This window comes from Medicago truncatula, chromosome 6 (genome assembly GCF_003473485.1).
Source record: "Medicago truncatula cultivar Jemalong A17 chromosome 6, MtrunA17r5.0-ANR, whole genome shotgun sequence".
Taxonomy (NCBI): Eukaryota; Viridiplantae; Streptophyta; class Magnoliopsida; order Fabales; family Fabaceae; genus Medicago; species Medicago truncatula.
The window spans coordinates 2,489,083-2,504,990 of record NC_053047.1 but is presented as its reverse complement, the minus strand read 5'-3'; the positions used below and the strand labels follow the sequence as shown (position 1 = coordinate 2,504,990).

At 33.1% G+C, this 15,908-nt stretch overlaps 1 protein-coding gene across 1 annotated transcript; it reads left to right on the top strand.

Moving 5' to 3' along the window:
• The first annotated feature begins 4,000 nt into the window (after positions 1-4,000).
• LOC11419686 (ABC transporter B family member 15) lies at positions 4,001-11,122 on the top strand. Its single transcript, XM_039826661.1, has 7 exons — positions 4,001-4,335; positions 4,682-4,736; positions 4,830-5,008; positions 5,291-5,748; positions 6,365-6,905; positions 7,568-8,515; positions 9,362-11,122. The coding sequence occupies exons 1-7, from the start codon at positions 4,093-4,095 to the stop codon at positions 10,763-10,765; spliced, it is 3,828 nt and encodes a 1,275-aa protein (XP_039682595.1). The 5' UTR covers positions 4,001-4,092; the 3' UTR covers positions 10,766-11,122.
• Positions 11,123-15,908: the final 4,786 nt, after the last annotated feature.

The window sequence follows — 15,908 nt, the reverse complement described above, 5'->3', positions numbered from 1 at the left end:
GAAAGGGGAGCAACATGATGAATAGATGGACTCACACTTGAGGGGGAGTGTTGTTGTGTACAAGTGTTAGTTATATGTCCCACATCGGATAAAAGAGTAAAAGTTGAACACCTTATAAGAGGAACCATAAACCCATAACTTTAAGGCTTTGGCTAAGAGTGTGGTGTCTCTCTTGCTCGTGTGGTTGTTCTAGCCTCGATGTGCACGGTCCCCGAGCTCCCCTCATGACCCAACAGTGATATCAGAGTCCCGGTTCGACGAAGGGTACGACCGAGGCAGCCAGTCAGTTTGCACATAAAGCAGCATCACACTTGAGGGGGAGTGTTGTGAGCAAGTGTGATTTATATGTCCCTCATCGGATAAAAAGTAAATGTTGAATACCTTATAAATAAGAGGATCCATAAACTCATTACCTTAAGGTTTTGGGTAAGAGTGTGGTGTCTCTTTTGCTTGTGTGGTTGTTCTGACCTCGATGTGGACGGTCCCCCAGGCTCCCCTCATGAATCAACAGTGGTATCAGAGCCCCGGTTCGACGAAGGGTACGACCGAGGCAGCCGGTCCGCTTGGGCAGAAAGCAGCAACGGCGTTACAAAGCAGTGTCGGTCTGTTTGCGGAGAAACCAACAACGGCGATACAAGCAAGTAAGAGCTTCCGCTTCCGCTTGAAAAGGGAGCAGCATGATGAATAGATGGACTCACACTTGAGGGGGAGTGTTGTTGTGTACAAGTGTGAGTTATATGTCCCACACGGATAAAAGAGTAAAGGTTGAACACTTTATAAGTAAGAGGACCCATAAACCCATAGCCTTAAGGTTTTGGGTAAGAGTGTGGTGTCTCTTTTGCTTGTGCGGTTGTTCTAGCCTCGATGTGGACGGTCCCCCTAGCCCCCCTCATGACCCAACAATATATGCATGTGAGACTCATTTAAGTATCCAAAAATTGATTTCTTCATTGTTGATGCTCTAACTACTCTCTCTTTGATCGATGTTTTAAAAGTACTACCTCCATCTTAAATTAAAAGTTGTTTTGGCAAAAATCAAGCAATTGGACTCAAGTGGTTAATGAGCTTTACAAATGACGAATCATCCGAGAGAACCCGGGTTTGATTCCCGGATGGAACAATTCTTTGTCAATATTACTGTTATTTTTTCTTTTATACTCTCACTAGACTTATTTATAAATGATATTTGGATCAACAAAATTAAATGTATTTGATCTAAATTTTGAACCACACACAAACTTTTGTTGACTCAAATGTCTTCTACAAATAGGATAATAGAGAGTATTTTAAACTATCTATTATTCTCTCTTATTTTAATTATTCAATTTATCTTTCTCGTATATTAATTAAGGATAATTTTGCAAACCAACCTATGATTTCTCTTTCACATACAAAAATTAATTACATTTTTTAATTTATGTCAAATAATCAAAATGATTTATAATTTGGGACGGACCTTTCCTACATCTACAGATAGAATTGAAGAGAAGGAAATTGTTTTAACACTTCACATCCCTACCTTGATAAATGCAAGCCCAACCACTTGAAAACCAAACTCCAAATTTTTTTGTCTTTGGACAAGATGCGAACAATTGACTAGTTGATTCGACCTCATTAAAAAATCCAACACAACATTGTTGATGTACATCTCTAATTACCCTTCTCTGCCACAATTATACTCTAATGATTTAACTTAAATATACACAAAGCTGGTAGTTATTTATTAAAATCAACATGTTACGTTTTTGAAATAGATAGTGATTTAACTGAACCAAATCGAGAAGATATATAATCTTAACCGAGTGTAACGTCTCCGGTACAAATCGAGAAGATGAATTGAGCAGCCATGGATGTGAGTACTGGACACGTGAGAAGAAAAGAAAGTGAAGCGTATGAAATTACTGTTTATTTTAACAAAAAATGTTTTATTTAATTTTAAATTCGAGTCATTGAATTTTTTTTTACCACGTGTCATTTATCCAAAACCTTAAATGAATTAAATGGAGCATATTGACTCGTATCCATGAACATCTTTAGTTAAGGTATCTTTGAATTTTTGGGTATAAAACGGTAATAAAATTTGTAATCTCCAATTTTTGGTATTTCCTATGGGGATACGTTAGTAAAAAAAAAATGAAGTAGGAGACGTTAGTAAGTTAGTATATCAACGTACCCCTACTAGGATGTTGATATATTTATATACATTTATGCATATAATCTTGCCCCACTAATTAAAATTTTAGATTCCTCTTTGTTTTATATAAGTATTTAGATGTATATATAGAAGAAAAAAAATTCCCATGTTGTTTTGATCTTATGAATAAGCACTTGATTAAAAGCTGCTTTTAGGAGCTAATTGATATTTGGAGAAACCACATGTCATTGTTACTTTTTTTTTCTTATTGATTTTTACATCAAGTTGAAATTAAGGCTTTATTTCGATGTTTGGATGAGAGGGGAGGGGAGGATTTTGAAAAAAAAATATGAGCAAGTGGAAGAAATATAATTATTGATAGGAGATAACTTTAAATGTTAATTTTTTATTCATAATACAAAATCCCCTTCGTTTGGAGGAACTCAATAAATATAACAACTTCATCACGACTCATACAAGTTAAAAGAGAAAGAAAAAAAAAGTATCTTTTGACACAAATAACTAACTACTCCAAAATGAACATTGGATAAGGACTGGTGTTGATGAAAGCAAATAAAATAGTCAAATGCAAGTGAAAGGGATTTTGTTAAAAAAATTAATGTAGTAGCAAATAAAAACATAAGGATGGTCAAAACTCCACAACAAGAAAATTGTGGATGATCAAAACAAAAGACTAGACAAGAAAATAAAGATCAAGCACTTTTATTTGAATGTTTCTTATGACAATCTCCAACCCAAGTCAAAATACCATGGTTCTGGAAAATTGACAACATGGACGTATATGAGACAGGATAAGGAGGGCGATCGTCCCAGACCATAAAAAATAAGTTCAAAATTTAGGCCACAAAATATAAAAAAAATTAAAGGTTCATTAAGTAAAAAATAACAATACTTGATGGCCTAGATCTTAATTGACCCATTTAGAATTTATCACATCATGTTATTAAAGGAAGATAATCTTGAACAATCTAATGAAAATTGGAATGATGGCAATCATATCAATGAAAATGATAATGTTTTTGCATCAAATGTTGATATAGACATCGATTACCACTTCATCACTTATTTATACATTTATGATCCTAGAAATTGGGGTATTCTTGATGTTAAAATCATTATAGACCTAAACATGTGAAATAAAGAATAAAATGGAGACTTTTGAAATAAAATGGCTGGTTTACTCTAAACATGGGGATAAAGGATATTGTTTTGTTGTAAATTGTTCACTTCTCAAAATAGCAGTCACATGAGTCTTTTAGCAAATGAAGGGAATGATTGGAAGCATTTAAGTGAGATCGTCAATGTCACAAAAATGTTGAATGATCTAGCCATTTTATGTACGGATAAACACATGATAAAACATTTTAATTCCTTTAAAAATACATGATAGAACGTTTTAATTTAAATTCAATTATTAGTGACTTCACATCTAGAAATGTCCGTATGAATCTTTGATGTGTATACATAAGAAGACGTTGTAACAGTCCGTCTGATCGTATGGTTGAGACCGCTTTCAACAATTTTACAATTGCGTTAATCTGAACCGTTCGATTTGTAATTAACAGCCGAGATGCAGAACAATGTGAAAATTGTGTGTGTTTTATTACAGCAGATGATCTTGGTCCAAAAAATTAATGCAAGATGCTTTTGAAACGGTTATATTTGACTTGAGAGCGACAAAAATATAATATTATAAGATAGAATGAGAAAAAATGCAATTAATATATTGCTATGAAAAACAAGAGGGTGCAACTCCACGTGTTATAAGCAACTCCACGTGTTAGCATGAATTACACAAAAATGTTACAGCATTGATTAACAATTTAACATACAAGACCATATTGAAAGCTTGTCTTCGAACCAAGCACTGATATATAGTTGTCAGAAACATCTTACTTGGTTGTTTTTCTAAGAAAAGAAAGTGTAGAACAAGCCAAATGGGTGGTGGTGATCAGAAAAATGTTTACATTGTTAAGAAGAAAAAGAAAAATGGTTCTTTTAAGTCAATTTTCATGCATGCAGATGTTCTAGATTGGTTTTTCATGGTTTTTGGTTTGATTGGTTCCATTGGTGATGGCATATCAGTTCCTTTGTTGTTGTTTATTGCAGGCAGACTTATGAACTCTATTGGTAGTGCTTCTGGCGCATCAAGCAACAATTTTGTCCATGACATCAATAAGGTTTTCTCTCTCTCTCTCTTAACACACACAACTTGGATTCTATCTTGATCAAATTTGTTGGATTAATCTAACTGAGGCTGTGATCGAATCAGAATAATCTTTAGCCAGACTTTACTTACGTTCCGGTTAAACTTTGGATTACCAAGAGCACCTTCCCTTGAAAATAAATTGGAGGGTTAAGACCAAAAAGAAATACACAAGATACAACTGCTTAACAAATTGTTGGGGTTATACCTTTGCATGTCTGATTCTTCAAGACTTTCCTTTCTTCAAACATGCAGAGAAAATATTAATGAAAATAACATTAGCCTTATTTGGTTTGACTTTATTAAACTTTTTGATGCAGAATGCTGTTCTTTTTTTATATTTGGCATGTGCCTCTTTTGTTGCTTGCTTCCTAGGTGAGTTTTCAGTTTTGTTACTGTTTTTGGTTTTGACTTTATTAACCTTAATTTGCATATGATACACAAGTATTAACATTATACCCTCTTCAGAGGGTTATTGTTGGACAAGAACAGGTGAAAGACAAGCTGCAAGAATGAGAGTTAGGTACTTAAAAGCAATTCTAAGACAAGATGTAGCTTACTTTGATTTGCATATTACAAGCACATCAGAAGTCATCACCAGTGTCTCCAATGATAGCCTCGTAATTCAAGATGTTATTAGCGAAAAGGTACCACAAAATGCAAACTCATTTGACCTATTATGGGATAGCATATCAATTTTTATATTGCAATAGAAATATATCAGACCATACTTAAATTAAATAGGTTTTACTGTTATAATACTCCAAGCCCCGAGTTTGATCTATTACCTGACCTAGATTATTTTTTAAGTGTCTGACCTGACTTATGCCCGAAAGCCTACTTAAAAGCTTATTTCACATTAAATTTCATATGATTATATATATGACATTAACAAATAGTTAATTTCTTATAATTTGAAACTTACGTAGGTTCCAAATTTTTTGATGAATGCATCTATGTTCCTTGGAAGCTACATAGCAGCATTTGCATTGTTATGGAGATTGGCAATTGTTGGGTTCCCTTTTTTGGTACTACTAGTGATTCCTGGTTTCATGTATGGAAGAATTTCGATGGGATTGGCTAGAAAAATTAGAGAAGAGTACAATAAAGCCGGTACAATAGCACAACAAGCAATATCTTCAATCAGAACTGTTTATTCCTTTGCAGGAGAAAGCAAAACCATAGCTGCTTTCTCTAATGCTTTGGAAGGATCAGTGAAATTGGGATTGAAACAAGGCTTGGCGAAAGGCATAGGCATAGGAAGCAATGGTCTTGTTTTTGCTGTATGGTCTTTGATGTCATATTATGGTAGCAGAATGGTCATGTATCATGGTGCTAAAGGTGGTACTGTTTATTCAGTTGGAATTTCAATAACACTTGGAGGATTGTAATTATACTTTAACCCTTTATCTCATTCCATTCAATTAATACTATTCAGAAAAAAGTTGAATCAGCGACGAAAAGTTAAGATACAAAAAAACATGAAGTCCGTCTCTATGTGTTAGAGACATCATAATTGCATAGTAATTCAATTTTTTCATTTCTATTTTCTGTCGCTAATTGAACTTTTTTAGGTATTGATAACTCAAAAATTTCTTACTTTGTGAGCTTAAGGTATAAGGGTCTAGGTTGTGTGCAATCTCAACTCGACGACTGCACGCAGTAAGCCACATTTGGATTGTTTCAACAAGATCCAACCATCCTAATTTCTACCTCATTATGCTAAATTTCAAAAATAAAAAAAATAAAATTTGCATTGAAATCAGACGGTTAAGATGTGACATATTGCTTGCAGTTACACTGCACACAATCTAAACCCAATGTACATACCGATCACAATTGTGGCCTTGCCATCATGGTTTTTAAGTCTCCATGACCTCGTTGGTCGTATCTGACTATGATTCTCAACAGTATCAAGGATCATGACGTGATCGCTATTTAAAACCATGTGCTTAAATTGTGCCTCTTTTTTTATTAACTATATATTTTTATTTATGAGACAGGGCTTTCGGAACTAGTTTATCAAATGTGAAGTACTTCTCAGAAGCAAGTGCAGCAGGAGAAAGAATAATGGAAGTGATAAAAAGAGTTCCAAAGATAGATTCTGAAAACATGGAAGGTGAAATTATAGAGAAAGTCTTGGGGGAAGTTGAGTTCAACCATGTTGAATTTGTGTATCCATCAAGACCAGAAAGTGTGATCTTAAATGATTTTTGCTTGAAGGTTCCATCAGGAAAAACAGTGGCATTGGTAGGAGGAAGTGGTTCAGGAAAATCAACAGTTGTATCACTTTTACAAAGATTTTATGATCCAATTGGTGGAGAGATTCTTCTTGATGGAGTTGCTATTCATAAGTTGCAACTTAAGTGGCTTAGGTCACAAATGGGTTTAGTGAGTCAAGAACCTGCTTTGTTTGCAACAAGCATTAAGGAGAATATACTTTTTGGAAGAGAGGATGCTACATATGAAGAAATTGTGGATGCTGCTAAAGCTTCCAATGCTCATAATTTCATTTCATTGTTGCCACAAGGATATGATACTCAGGTTAGTGCTAAATGTGCAAGTCTAACATGCACAAGTGTTTTTTTTACCATTAGATCAATAAGTCACATCACATCTTCATATAATTTAATCGTGAGATTTATTGGTCCAATGTTTAAAACTAAATTTTGCATGATGCAAGATTTGTCTTACTTGTTCACTATTGTTTTGTCTTCTTTCTATTATATCTCACTAACGCCGAGATGGGAGCTTACATGTACGTTTTGCTTTGGTTTGCAATGAACAATAAAATGGTAAAAAATAACTAAGTGAAGGGTAAAATTGAAAGAAAAAAGTGTTTACATTTTTAGATTAGTTTTGTGTATTGTTCCTATTTTAATGCAATTTAAGTAATTTTTTAATTGATAACTTAAATTGTAATATAAAAAAAATCATTGAAGAATTAGAAATACACTATTTGGCAATTTCTTTTTCATAAATTTATTCAATGAAATGTATGTGGCTTACACTACTTAGGGAGACTTGTATGAATTTCGAGCAATATCATGGAGAGACTAATGCTAACACTTCTACTCTACATAACAAATTATCCCTTAAAAAAAATTGTAATGTAAGAATTCACATGAATCAAACTAATTCTACTAAATATATAATTATTGTGTTAAGTTAAAATAAAGATGTTAATTGTATGTTTACTACTACAGGTTGGGGAGAGGGGAGTTCAAATGTCAGGGGGACAAAAGCAAAGAATTGCAATTGCAAGAGCCATCATAAAAATGCCAAAAATTCTATTGTTAGACGAAGCAACAAGTGCACTCGATTCTGAATCCGAACGAGTCGTCCAAGAAGCTCTAGACAAAGCTGCAGTTGGACGAACCACCATCATCATCGCTCACCGCTTATCTACCATCCAAAATGCAGACATTATTGCGGTCGTTCAAAATGGTCTGGTCATGGAAATGGGATCTCACGATAGCCTCATGCAAAATGACAATTCTCTTTACACATCCCTTGTTCGTCTCCAACAAACTAGAAATGACCAAAGTGATGACACTCCATCTATCATGAATAGAGATCACATGGAAATCACGAGTAGTCGTAGACTTGTGAGTCATTCTAGCTCTTTCAACTCAATGACACACGGTGGTGATGATATCGTTAATTATAACAATGATGTTGAAGATACTGTTAATAATGATGTTGCAGTTGTTGATCACAATAATAATGATCATAAGTATAATAAGAAAAGGGAGAATGTCGAGGTTCCATCGTTTCGAAGGTTGTTGGCCATGAATGGGCCAGAGTGGAAGCAAGCATGTTTGGGTTGTTTTAATGCGGTTTTATTCGGTGCGATTCAACCTGTGTATTCGTTTGCAATGGGGTCGGTTATATCAGTTTATTTTATTGAGGACCACGATGAGATCAAGAAACAAATTAGGATTTATGGTTTTTGTTTTCTAGGGCTGGCTGTTATTTCAATGGTTATTAATATGCTTCAACATTATAGCTTTGCTTACATGGGAGAGTATTTGACTAAGAGGGTTAGAGAAAAAATGTTTTCTAAGATACTCACATTTGAAGTTGGTTGGTTTGATGAAGATCAAAATTCTACAGGTTCTGTTTGCTCTAGACTTGCCAAAGATGCCAATGTGGTATGTTCTCTTCAATTTCTGTTTAACTTTGCTCTAGACTTGCCAAAGATGCCAATGTGGTATATAATATCACAAATATATATTAAGAACTTTTATTTTAGAGAAATCTATATATTAAGAACTTAATACACTAACTTAAGAAGTTTACATAAATAGTCAATACTATTTCATAGTCTCGTCATATTATAAAAACAAATGCTAAGAAGTAATACCAGAGTGATTTTTGCTTGTTAAAAAAAAAACAGTAATACCATAGTGTAGTAAGATGGTAGATATATTTGATAGTAAAGTTTATCTACATATAGATAACAGTAATGTGTTTTTTAATTAAATAGTTAGCTCATGATATATTTAAGTAATGGAGCTTGTAGAAGGTATCACCAATTTAATTATGTTTACTTGTAATATGCTTTCAATTTTGTACTTGTGTATGAATTCGCATAAGGGTGCTCGATATATGTGACTCATTTGGCTATAACTGTTGAGCTAGTGTGTGTGTGTGGAAAGAACACCGTTCGATTCTATCCTCACAAAATACATTATTGAGGATTAGTCTCATAGTCGACTCAAAGGACGTGCGGATATTTTGAAGTGTCGCCGAAATCAAATTAAAGATTTGAATCATGGTGGCTTCCATTTTCTTTGTTAATTGCATGAAACATATGTTTTATGTTTTATAAAAGTAATAGAATAATTTTCAATGTTTTCTATACTAAAATTTGAAAAACAAAAAGTGAAAATAAAGTGATATATTTGGAAACATGAGGTAGGTAAAGTTGCTTCCAAATACACCTTGTGCATTGTGATTCTCTCTATGACATTGTTTTATTCCGATTAATTTCACAGGTAAGATCTTTGGTGGGTGATAGATTGGCATTAGTAGTACAAACAATTTCAGCGGTGGTAATAGCATTCACAATGGGCCTAATCATTGCATGGAAACTAGCCATTGTTATGATAGCAGTTCAACCACTTATCATTTATTGTTTCTACACAAGGCGTGTCCTTCTTAAGAACATGTCAAGCAAAGCCATCAAGGCTCAAGATCAGTGTAGCAAAATAGCTGCTGAAGCTGTTTCAAATCTAAGAACCATCAATGCTTTTTCATCTCAAGATAGAATTCTCAAAATGCTTGAAAAGGCCCAACAAGGCCCGAGTCATGAAAGTGTTAGACAGTCTTGGTTTGCAGGTATTGGGCTTGCATGTTCACAATGTCTCAATTATTCTACTTGGGCTTTGGACTTTTGGTATGGTGGAAAACTTGTGTCGCAAGGTTATATCTCGGCTAAGGCGTTATTTAAAACTTTTATGATTTTGGTAAGTACAGGAAGAGTTATTGCTGATGCCGGTAGCATGACGAGTGATCTTGCTAAAGGCTCTGATGCCATTGGATCAGTTTTTGCAATTCTCGATAGGTATACAAAAATCAAGCCCAATGACTTGAGAGGTTACAAAGCTGAAAAATTAATAGGAATAATTGAACTTTTTGATGTACATTTTGCATATCCGGCTAGACCTAATGTGATGATTTTTCAAGGGTTCTCGATTAAAATTGATGCTGGAAAATCGACAGCTTTGGTAGGGGAAAGTGGTTCTGGAAAATCAACAATCATAGGACTTATTGAAAGATTCTATGATCCACTTAAAGGGATAGTGACAATTGATGGTAGAGACATAAAGACATATAATCTAAGGTCATTAAGGGAACACATTGCACTTGTGAGTCAAGAACCAACATTGTTTAGTGGTACCATAAGGGAAAATATTGCATATGGAGCTTACGATGATAAGGTTGATGAGAGTGAAATTATAGAGGCATCAAAGGCTGCAAGTGCTCATGATTTTATATCAAGCTTAAAAGATGGTTATGATACATTGTGTGGTGATAGAGGAGTTCAACTTAGTGGTGGTCAAAAACAAAGAATTGCAATAGCTAGAGCTATATTGAAGAATCCAGAGGTGTTGCTTTTGGATGAAGCAACAAGTGCACTTGATAGTCAATCTGAGAAATTAGTCCAAGATGCTTTAGAAAGGGTTATGGTTGGAAGGACAAGTGTGGTTGTGGCACATAGGTTGAGTACTATACAAAATTGTGATTTGATTGCTGTTTTGGATAAGGGCATTGTTGTTGAGAAAGGAACACATTCAAATTTATTGTCAAAAGGGCCAAGTGGTGCTTATTACTCTTTGGTAAGTCTGCAAAGAAGACCAAACAATTTAATTTCGTATTCTTCACATGAAATCAACTAAATAAACAATACTAAGTTTTTCATGTTTGAAGGGAGAAGCAAGAAAGAAGAATCGATGATGTACTTGTTGTGATAACAGGTGAAATTGAAAATAAAATTGAGGAGGTTTACGGAAATTGGTTGTCCCTTAGCTTCTAAAAAATTTCATTTGTACAATCATCAAAATTGTTGGTTTTTCAAACATAAGACAATTCCTATGTTAATTACTATATAGTTATTTTGTATTGCTCTCAATATCATATATGATTAAAATCTTGGCTCCCACCTTGAGAATAATGGGAGTTAGGGAGATGACACTTACTGTAATCTTGTTTTACCTCTTATTGAAGTAGTCTAATTCCACCTCTTATTTGAGAATTGTATTAATATTGTTAATGTCGATTTTGATTAAATGCATATGCACTTGTTTACCAATGGATGTAGAACAACTTGAAGTAGAATATTTCCTAACAACTTAGTGTAAAACTTTCTTCCTCCTATGATAACCAAGTTGGTATATCAATTCTGTTACAAATGATTTTCATATATACATCACTCTCTAACATTAAAATGTAGACTTATGTGAAGCTAAGAAAAGAATTGAAGAGGAGATGCAGATTATCACTCATGTGAAACAACCACTTATTACATAACCCCTCTTTGTCCTGCTTAGGCCATGACTTGTTTCAAAATATCTATTACGTATACCTAAATATCACTTATAGCACCCATTGGGTTGGTCTAGTATAGTGTTAGCTTGGGACCTTGGGAGTGCTCTTTTCTCAAGGTCTCAGGTTCGAGTCTCCAAAATACCAATTTCATTGGGTTAGTTTGACTTCTTAAAAAAAACTGTAATATTGGACATTGTATTCCATTCTATAGGTTGGATACGAATTAGCTACCAAAATTGGCTACGAAGTAACATTTTTACCCAGAATCAGATAAAATTGCATCTTGCTAGAGGTTAGCTACGAATTACCTGCCAAAACTGTTACATTTTTAAAATGATACTAAGAAGACTCTCAAGGGTTACTAAAACCATTTAGTAACACGGACTTTACCAAACATTTATCAAATGTTACAAGATCTAAATAGTAACATTTGTTTTTGATTTAGTTACAATTTTACTAAATCTCATATATGTTGTAAAGTTCCTTGAAAGATTCGTTAATTCACATTGAAGCTATATATGATGAGTCATGTGATTTGTAGTGATTTCTAGCACAAATCATATCTGAAGTTAGTTAAAGTGGATTGCCAAAGAGCTAAAGAATATATGAAGGTGCTGAATATGCTATAGCATATTAGGACCAACCTTCATGGTGAAAAATGAGTAGCAGAATGATGAAGGAGATTAAGCAAGTCAAATCTTCCATTAACTATCCGTCTTTCAACATTAAGAAATTGGGAATAAGGTTTTTATTGTAGTGAAAAGTTAGTTCTTATAAAAAATTAATCATGTAAAAAATATTTCAAGTAGGGTTAGCTTTGTTTTTTGAATAAAAATAAAATATTCATTATATCTATAAGGCCGAAAAATATTCATTATATACCGTCAAAGTTAAGAAATTTCAAACAATTAGCTGCGACCTAGTGGTGTAGTGTGACGCTTGTAGGCGTCTGGTACCCGAGGTGGTGCGCTTTTCTAATGATATTAGTCTCTCTTTTTTAATTATGTTTTTAGTGTTTGTTTTATTAAAGGTCCATTTTATAAGTTTAAAATGGGGCCTTCGAATTGTCGAAGAATGTCCTCCATTTTTATCACATAGGTTATTTTCCTAGCATCAAACCACCTCCAAGAGATGATTTTGATAGCCTCTACAATCTCCTGCATCTCGAATTTTTAAATTGTTGCATGCCAAATAAGCATTAAGCTCTTCCGATGCTTTTTTACGAGCATGACAAGGAGTGTTTATTTGGGAAGTGGTTGTTTCATGCTAACAAAATCATCAAATAAGAGTTCAATCCAATAAGTACTTTTAGGATGGTCACGCGATAAGAATGTTATTGACTAACAATCCCCATCTCCTCTTAAACTATTTCTTAGTTTCACATGAGTGTACATTATAATGTTAAAAAGAGTTTGGAAATTCTTTGTGCCTTCTAACTAATTTACCAAAGAATGAGGTATGAAAATCATTTGTAGCAGAATTCTAACTAATTTTCTTAGTTTTTGAATTATTTTTTTACAATGAAGCCTTGGTATTAGATTTTCTTTTTGAAGCAGCTTTGATATTGGTTTTTTGTTCAAAAGAGCTTAGATAATGGTTATAGCATTCGAGTAAATGGTTTGTGTCTCAGATGTCTTTTGTGATCTGTTCGAATGTTTCTCGGGCACATATTATGTTTCTCATAGTTTTATTTAAAAAATTAACGAAAATTTATAGATTTGCCCTCAGCCTAAAAAAAAAAATTAAGACATAAATTTGGTTCTTTAGTCAAAAACAATTGAGTGTATATTGCTAATTTACTCCTTAATGTTTTTAGGTAGATATAATTATTGCAATATTACATGACCCGTGAGAAAGCATAGGTCTTTTTACTAGTCGTAACTAAATTTGTAACCTCACTTGAAACCCTAAAAGTATGTCTGGTGCACAAGATAAAAAGATAGTATATGATTAAAATATTGTGACTCAATCCATTATTTGGTACAGAAAATGATAAGTTTAACATATTTCTAATCATATCTCACTGTCCCTTTGTTATTTTAGAGCTCAATTTGTTATAGTATATTAAGGAAACAAAATCTTTTAAAAAAAAAAAATCACTTTTAATATTATTGTATCTATTTGTTACAATTTTTTTATCATAAATTATAATCTAAAAACAACTTCAAATAAAAAGTTGTCTAAAATATCTTCTCGAAATATAGAGTTTTTTTGCTGAGGAGAGTGAAAATAAATGTAAAAAAATTGAGTTATTTTTTATAACAAAGAATCTCTTTAATATAGTTACATACAAACACAAAATAAATTTAAATTTTCTATAAAATAAAACCTCTAACAATAATATTTTATTTTAATACGTAACAAACTAGTTTTATTTTATTTTTTTGAGAGAAAGCAACAAACTACTTGTTTATCTTAATTTTTGGTGGATTGCCAACCTTATAAAATCGGAAATTTCTATGGTACTTTCATAAAGTGAGGTGTACCGGTACTCCTGCTTCATAATTTTATAAAGGCTTAATTGCACTTTTGGACCCCTATCTTTTCAAAAGTTGCGGTTATGGATCCTTAACTAATTTAAACACAAAACAGCCCTCTATGTTTTGATTCTTTGGCAGTTTTGGACCCCCAGTCCATTGTTGACTCGGTCAACGCTGACGTGGCACCCTAAGTGAGGTGCCACGTGTCAAATTTTTTATTATTTTTTTGCCTTGGGGGTCCAAAACTGCCAAAGAATCAAAACATAGGGGGTTGTTTTGTATTTAAATTAGTTAGGGATCCATAACCGCAACTTTTGAAAAGATAGGGGTCCAAAAGTGCAATTAAGCCTTTTATAAATTAACGATCATTTTTTATGAAATAAATAGTTATTTGTTAATATTTATATTTTATAGAACATCATTTCTTAAGAAAAAACATCATTTCATTATTTATAAAAATCATAATAAATTTTTTTTACATATTATCATAAAAAATAATCAATGTTCTCAATTATGAGTGAAAAATATTCAAAAAAAGATTAATTTTATTTCGTTGACACTTTTGATGAATAAGATTTAGTTATTATAAGTATAGATGATAAAAAACAATATTTAAGCGTACCAATACACTCAAATATATTGAATGTACCATAGAATTTGCCAGTAAAATTACGTAAAATTACAAACCTCTAGTTAATTCTTTTGAAACCGTCCATTCTCTCTCAGTTCTTCATCTCTACGGTCAACCCTCCAACTCTCGGTTTCTCCCTCTCTCCCGTCAAGCCCCCCCCCTCCCCCCCCCCAAATTACTGCATTATTCTCCTGTTTGTTCCTTTTTTTATCATAATTTGTGTGTTGCACGATTGAATGTTTGATTGAAAAATTGTATGACTGATAAAAAAAATTGAATTTGTTAATTGGAAAAGAAAAAACATGTTGATTGAAGGATAAATTCCTATGTATGTAACCATTCAATTTTTCTTTCTTGGTAATACTACCTTTAATTTGTTCAATCAACCTAAGAACAAATTCAATTTTTTTTCGTCCAATGGAAGATATAAGTGTGTGTGTTTGTTTGATACTCCTATCATGTCAGTATCACATCGTATCCTTATTCAACTTCTTATTCTATTTCATATCTATCTTATCATGCACACCCAACAACCTTAAATTTTTATCACTCTGGCCGATTCAAAACCCTAGAAGTGACTTAATCATAATTATTGGGTTTGGTTACATTCAAATATTTGTTCTTTAGTCTATTTTTAAACACCGATACAACTTAGCTGGATAGTGTTACTTGTGGTGTGATTTTGCTTTCATATTATTAATATTGCTGTCATATTACATGAGTCTTGGATGATATATGGTTAATGATTCTTCTAAGCAATGACTTTAAGAAATATATATTTGTTTAACTTTGTTAGGTCAGTCAAGTGTAACTGAAGACAAAGAAACAAAGGAGTATTGTTGAAGATGAAAAGCCAAAGTGAAACAGATATACAAGACGGTAACAACGCAGACAGACTCAGTGATCTGCCGAACCATCTTCTTCTGCATATATTTGAATTTATGAACATAAAATGTTCTATTCAGACTTGTGTTTTGTCTAAACGTTGGAAGGACCTTTGGAAAAGTCTCACTAATCTCACGTTTCATCACTCTAGAGACAGATCTGGTACATACAACAAGTTTGTATCTCATATTCTGTCTGGCCGTGACGACTCTCTTCCGCTTCATAAGTTAATATATTTTCCACTAACATCAAAAAAGAAAATAAGATATTTTCTTCAAGATTCCTCAAATTCCTCAAAAACTACACTCCTAGAGGTCATGAAGTATGCTGCTTCACATAATGTCGAGGAACTCACAACCTATGCTGGCCCATGGCTCATAAAGAATTTTGAATTGCCTCATTCCATCTTTCATTGTCATTCTTTGACATCTCTTAAGCTTGACTTTGGGCATCCATATTCATCTGGCCGTAGTAAGATAATGTTTCCAAAGTCATTGA